Here is a 6,610-nt window from a genome sequence, read left to right on the forward strand (position 1 = left end):
GCAGATTTCCAATGTAACTGCAAAGATATGTTTTACTGATATAAAGAGGGAAAACCATAAAAAAACCCAAATAGGTACTGGACTTTTAATCTTATTTTCTTTTCCTTGCATATTTTAGCCAGAAGCAGAAAAAAAGTAATTACAAGTAAACCATAGCTGATAATAATTTTTCCCCTAGAAATAGTGAATTTAAAGAATGATAACTCAAATAAAGAGCTACTTCACACCAGTATAAACAGTTTGTAAGAAACATGCATATGTTCCCATCACCCTTTCTACACATATTCATATATATATACAAATATGTATTTGTACATATGTGTGTATTTAAAGCTTAAGTATAACGGAACAACCCAGAAGGAATTAATTTATGCAAAGTATATATTTGCAACATATTTACATTGCTTTCTCATTTTATGGTCTTAGCTCTACTAGTGAAATTAGAACTTTCCTCATTTTCCAAATAACAAATTATTATTTTAAGGGAAATGAACGAAAAACACAATGTTGTTGCAGACTAGTCTGTTTTTATTTACAATTAGAGATATAAATTAGTAAAGAATTCTTGTTAAACAACCAAAGATTGTATAACCATCAACGTTTCAAATAAAAACCAGGCAAAATTTATTTACAAAAAGTTCAGATTCCATTGCAATACAACTTGCATAAATTACTAGAAGCTTTATATCGTTACAAAAATAAATATCAAATTTGTTTCCACTTTGTAAGGACTCAAGTTCTCCAATCACATCTTTATTATCTCTACTGTATACATCTTTTACAAATAAATTTTACAATAAATCCTATCACACCTATCGAATAGATACCGTGGCAATGAAGTGATCAATTCAAGATATCCTGAGAAAAACAGATCTGTTTTCAAAAGTCACACATACATTGGGGAAACTATACTATACCAGCAAACTCACATATGTCCAACAAAATTCTGGTTTAATAATTAGATTCTGAAGATTTAATAGTGCTCTGTGGTCTTCTTTTATACAGTGGCACCAGATGTGATCCGGATTTAGAGATTTGTTATATATATTAGCTCGGGGAGAGATGATGGCTTGCTGACTTTTTTCAAAGCAATTGTGACACCTACCTGTGGACCAAGGAAAAAACCAGATCATCCAAAAATCCTTCAATTAAACTCTAACACCATTAAACGGGGTGGGCGGGAAAGGAAGTAAGGCAAAATTCTTACTCGTCTAATTTGTTCTAACAAAAATAAAAGTTAGTTGAAAAATATCGCCAAGGCGATTTTTTGTTGCTGTTTATTTAGCTCTAAATAGCGGAAGTATTCAGAGTGCCTTTGCTAGCTAGGCAAGAGCCAAGTCACAGATAACATAACCTTGCTTAAGATTCATGTCGTTCTCTTACAATTGTCCCTTTTTATTTTAAATACTCAGTCACTGCGTGAAGCCCCACTCAGGATGTACAATTTTAGCACTGCCACGTGAGCACAAGCGCTCTGTTTTTAAATAACAATACCTTCAAAGGTATTTTTTTCCCTAAAGATTTATTTCCGTAATGTTTAAGTAGTCCCTACGCTTTGCCTTACACAAGCAAAGAGTATGCAAAGTGAGGGAACTGTCTAACCTGACTTGAAAATTAAGACAAACTCCAGAAAGGTCATCATAAGAGATTTCCGAAAACAGCAGAAAAAACAATGTTTTACTTTGTGATCAAACTCTCAAGTAATGAAGCAAGAAATTAACCTTAAGCAAGTCTAGAACTGTGCAGCCCGTCTCAGACCTGATGCCAAATGATCAGTGTAATAGAAAATGTTCTCACTTACTTGCATTGCTGTGTGATTGCACTTCTATAGGTATGGTTGTACTCCTACTGTGCAGACTTCAGTGGCATCTGTCAAAATATAACCGTCAGTTAGTCACAGGACACAGCCAGCTAACTAGATTATACAGTCTGTGTAGGTCCCAACCCTCACTGGTGCAGAATTCGTAGCTAGATCCTTTAAAAGACTAGCCAATATTTTATATTTGCCTGTATCTCGAGTATTTTTGTAGAATAAGATGACAACCATATTAGTGCAAAACATTTTCGAAAAAAAAAAAACCCAAACGAACCAAGAAGCAACCAGTTACAAAAAATGTTACGCTCGACGTAATTTCACGTCCAAGGTCAGCAATTATCTGAACCCAAAGCTGAAAAAAACCCCGTGAGAATACTGGAAACAAAGAGAGTCAAACCAGTTTGTCAGGAAAAAAATTACAGGCAATGACACCAATGGTCTCCGGATAGCTTTGTGTGTAGTTTCCCTTTTTTAAAAAAAGCACTTTTTAAAGCTGCGCCTGCAGCCTGTGAGACTGATCTAAAAGTCACCTTTTACATTTCCTCTCGCGGTTCTTAGGGGTAGGTACCGATAGGACGGCGACATGCCGGTTTTAATCCCCATATTATACGAGTGCCCATCTTCGCTCTGGCAGCGGTGGCACTGAACTCGCTGTTTTCTCCAGAGAAGGTTTCAGTATTTACAGCTCATAGGGGACGTCTACGGGTCGGGGAAGGAGGACGAGGGAGAAGAGGGAAGAAAGCGGCAGAAACAAGTCACCTACCTTTCTTAGAGTCATAGCTAGAGGGCCTGTAATGTTGTTCTAGCTGGTTAGTGATCGTTTTCAAAGAGTCACTGCTCTGTTTGTGGACAGAGCTGGCATTTAGGACAGTCTGACTTAGTCCCTCGTTTGAAGCCACTGCTGAGGAGCTGTATCTCAGGATTCCCTGGCTCTGCAGAGCGTTAAAGTTCCCATAGTTTGTATAATTGCTATAAAAAGGTGAGGTGTAATAAATATGCCTCCCCAGGAGGGAGGAGGGCGAGTAGGCAGCGCTGTGCGGGGCGGAGGCGGGGGTGGCCGAGGAGAGCGGCGCAGCCTGGCAGCCTTGTCCCAGGGTCTGACTCTTGAGGTCCGAGGTGGCGATTTCGGCCAGAGACCAGAGCTTGGGCTTGCTGGCCGGCGTCGGGGGGCCAGGGGAGGCGCGGGGGCCCAGCGCCGCCTTGCTGGCGCTGCGGGCGGCGTCGGCGTGCGGGTGGCCGAGGAGCGGGGCCTCCACGGCCGCCAGCGGCGAGGAGGTGGCGGGCTTGGCCGGCGGGTCGCGCTCCCCGCCGCCGCCGTCGTCCTCCTCGATGTCCTCGTCCTCATCCTCGTCCTCGTCCTCCTCCTCCTCCTCCTCGATGTCCTCGTACTTGTCTTTGCACTCCGAGCCCGACTCGCAGAGGGGGTCGCCCGCTCGGCAGGGCAGCTTCTCGCCGTCCGATTCGGCGGAGCAGGAGTGGTCCGTCAGCGAGTCGACTTGCAAGCTGATCCCTGCGGGGGCCCGCCGGGCACAGAGAGGCAGTCAGGAGGGCGGCAAAACAGAGTGGGAGAGAACGAGCCCGGCCGCCACCGCGCCACCGCTGCGGGCAGGCGGGCTCAAGCCTTCCCGGCCTTTTCCCATTCCGAGGAGCATCCATCCCCACGGGCTGGCTCCTCCGCGGCGCCCCCCGCACCTCCCCGCTTAGCCCCTCACGGCGCCGCCAGCCGCCCCCCGCCCGCCTCGGCCACAGACAGTGAGCGGCGACAAGCGGCCGGAGCAGCCGGAGGCGACGGGACGGGACGGGTTTGGGGGTCGCTTTTGTTAAATGCCGCGCCCCCGCTCCTACCCCGCTGCTCCGGTCCCGGGGGGACTCGACGGGGCGGGATGGAGCCACCCCGCCGGGGCCGCAGTCACCCTGCGCCTACCTTCGTCCTCCGCAGAGGTTTCGTTGCTCTCGGGCATCTTCTCGGGGCTCTCCTCCTTACTCCTCGCCCCATCGCCTTCGTCGTCGTCCTCGTCCTCGCTCTTGTTCCGCGGGGCCCAGGTCATCTTGTTCTCCTTCTTGAGCCGCCGGCGGGCGTTGGCGAACCAGGTGGAGACCTGGGTGAGGGTCATCTTGGTGATGATGGCCAGCATGATCTTCTCGCCCTTGGTGGGGTAGGGGTTCTTGCGGTGCTCCTGCAGCCAGGCCTTCAGCGTGGCCGTGGCGTCGCGGGTGGCGTTCTTCCTGTACGCGGGGTCGTTGAGCTGGTAGGGGTAGGCAGGGCTGCCGTACGGGTGGTAGCTGATGGCTCCGGTCATCCCCGTCGTATGGGCATCGTAAGGGGAGCCCTGGACAGAACAAAACGGTGGGGTTGGCAATTTGTTATTGCTGATAGCCATTAGTGAGTTGTCAAGGCGAGATCGGCGGTTATATTTGTATTTCCCCGGGATGGTGTCTTGTATCCATATTCTATGAGGGGGAGTAGCAGCACCCAAAGGCCATTAAGTTACAATTCCCCCCCTCCTTCCCCCGCCCAGCACACAGACAAGCACACGCGCTTAAAATCGGCGATGTTTTAATCTTTCTGACTAATTTCAGCTCCTTGTAATTGAATATTTCCCAATATAATTTTTGAACCGGGTAGACATTTTAAAGGCCCTACAGGTAGTGTCTTGATACCAACATTTCTCTCAAAGGTTCAAAAGATGTTTCCTTTTTCGCTATAGAAAATACAACAAAGCCGCCACTTAGCGATTCACTGCACTAATGCATTGCAAATCCAATTTGCAAATCAGAAGATATGCACCGTTTCGAATTGTTCAAATGCGATGTAATTAGCATTTTAATTCGCTCTTTAACGTTTAAATTGCGCTTATTTAAGTCTGCATAATGCAAGAAAAGTTGAAGATATTGCTAAGAAACTCGCTAACTTTCAGCACGTCTCTGAACCCCGCAGATCGGAGAGTCACAGGCTCAACATCACCCAGTATCCCGCATAGTTCACAACCTCGCTGCAACTTCCAGCCACTCGCCTACTGCTTCTCAACAGGAAAAACAAGAGAGACTCTCAGATCTTTTATATCATAGATCTTTTATACCGAATAAAGACTGCACGACAATTTATGCGCTGTATTATGAACAGACGGAAAGGAAGTAGTTTCCCTGTCACTTTGCAGGGAGACCTAACTACCCCGCTAACATGCTCTCCTAGGATATCGACAGCGGCTCTAGTCTCAAATTCCGGGCACAGGTCTTTGTGTGTACGGACTAGATATGTGTCTGACTCTCTGTGTGCGTGGGTGTTTATAAAACTACATAACCATCTAGACGTGCAGTTTATTTATGTAGTTTATGGTTTTATTTATATACTTTATGCACAGAGCACACACAACACGCAATTGCAACTGCTCCTTAAACTAATAAGAAGAAAGTGAAATCCGAAACTGCGGCCACCACGACCATCTTGGGCTTAAGCGAAGCTCACAGATCGCAAACAGATGCTCCTTTTCATTTCCAAAATCCAGTTAAACCATTAGCACAAAACACACCGAAAGTAAATAAAACCACACGGGGATAAAGACCGCAGCGCCTCTAAACACCGACTTAAAAGAGAGAGAGAAAAAAAATTAGGGAAAAGAAAAAGAAGAAAAAGGAAACCCTCCCCTATGCCATCAAAGCGAAAATAAAATATATCTATTAAAAAAAAAAAAAGAGGAAAACGGGACACACACGAAAACGCAGGAAGAACGGAAGCATCCAACCCAGCCCAACTGACTGAGACCATCCGTATTTTCTTAACCAAAGCGCCCTCCCGTCTCCTCAAACCGCGCGGAGAGCCCGGGACCCAGGCCTGCCGTCACCGCGCTCGGCTGGGAGGCGAAGCGGCACCCCGGCCCCGGCCCCGGCCCGCCTCTCCGCTCGCCTCCGCTCCGCTCCGCTCGTCCCCGGCCGGGCTGCGGGGCGGCACGGAGCGATGCGCGGCCAGCGCCGGCAGCCCGGAGGCAGCGGCGGTGCGGGGTGCCCGGTTGTGCGGCGTGGTGTCGGGGGCTGATGGTGAGTGTGTAAGGAGAAAGGCTGAAGATGATGAGGATGAGAATGCGGATACTAATGAAGAAGGAGAGGGTTTCTCTTCGGTAGTTACCATGTAGGAGGGGAATCCCGTGGCGGGGTCTGTGGAGTACTGGAGCGGGCTGGTGAAGCCTGTGGCCGCCGCCTGGGCGGTGAAAGCTGCCGATCCCGGGTAAGGGCTGAACGCCGATCCCGACGAAGACCTGGCCAGCTCCTCGCTCCTGGGGGCCGCCAGCGCCGACGCCCCGTACGCCGGGCAGGAGTACAGAGCCAGCGAGCCGGGGGGCTGGTAGAGGTAACCCTGAGGATAGGACATGGCTTGCACTGGCGTGCACAGGAGCAGGGAGGGGGCGAGGGTGACCGGCCCTGCTGCTGCCGCTGCTCCTGGCGCTGCTTTCGTGCTCTCCCTCTCTCCCGCCCGCCCTCCCGCTCCCTCCCTCCCGCCCTCCCTCTTTCTCCCTCCCTCTTTCTCTCTCTCTCTCTCTCTCCCTCCCTTCCCTCCCCCCCCCCCCCCCGCCAGTTGGCTCTGTGCAGTTATGTAGAGAATCGGAATTGTTATAGGCGCCCCCCCATGCGCACCCGATCAGAATAAAAACAAACAGGAGGGGAAAAAAAGAACCCCCGAAAGGAAAATTAGTAGGAAAGGTCAGAAATCTATCCGGGAGGGGAAGGGCATCTGGGGGAGATGGAAGAGGAGAGAGTTAATAAAAAAAGAAAGAGAGAGAAAGAGAAAGGGAAAGAAAC

The 6,610-nt window shown here is 49.0% G+C and overlaps 1 protein-coding gene across 1 annotated transcript; it reads right to left on the minus strand.

Annotated features, from left to right (window-relative positions):
* Positions 1 to 507: 507 nt before the first annotated feature.
* On the minus strand, positions 508 to 6,270 carry IRX2 (iroquois homeobox 2). Its single transcript, XM_048289596.1, has 5 exons — positions 5,940 to 6,270; positions 3,741 to 4,146; positions 2,580 to 3,326; positions 1,802 to 1,869; positions 508 to 1,105 (listed from the first exon to the last, which is right to left on the minus strand). Exons 1-4 carry the CDS (start codon positions 6,180 to 6,182, stop codon positions 1,826 to 1,828), a joined length of 1,440 nt encoding a protein of 479 aa, XP_048145553.1. The 5' UTR covers positions 6,183 to 6,270; the 3' UTR covers positions 508 to 1,105; positions 1,802 to 1,825.
* Between the last annotated feature and the right edge of the window lie 340 nt (positions 6,271 to 6,610).

Source organism: Corvus hawaiiensis, chromosome 30, assembly GCF_020740725.1.
Source record: "Corvus hawaiiensis isolate bCorHaw1 chromosome 30, bCorHaw1.pri.cur, whole genome shotgun sequence".
In the NCBI taxonomy this organism is placed as follows: Eukaryota; Metazoa; Chordata; class Aves; order Passeriformes; family Corvidae; genus Corvus; species Corvus hawaiiensis.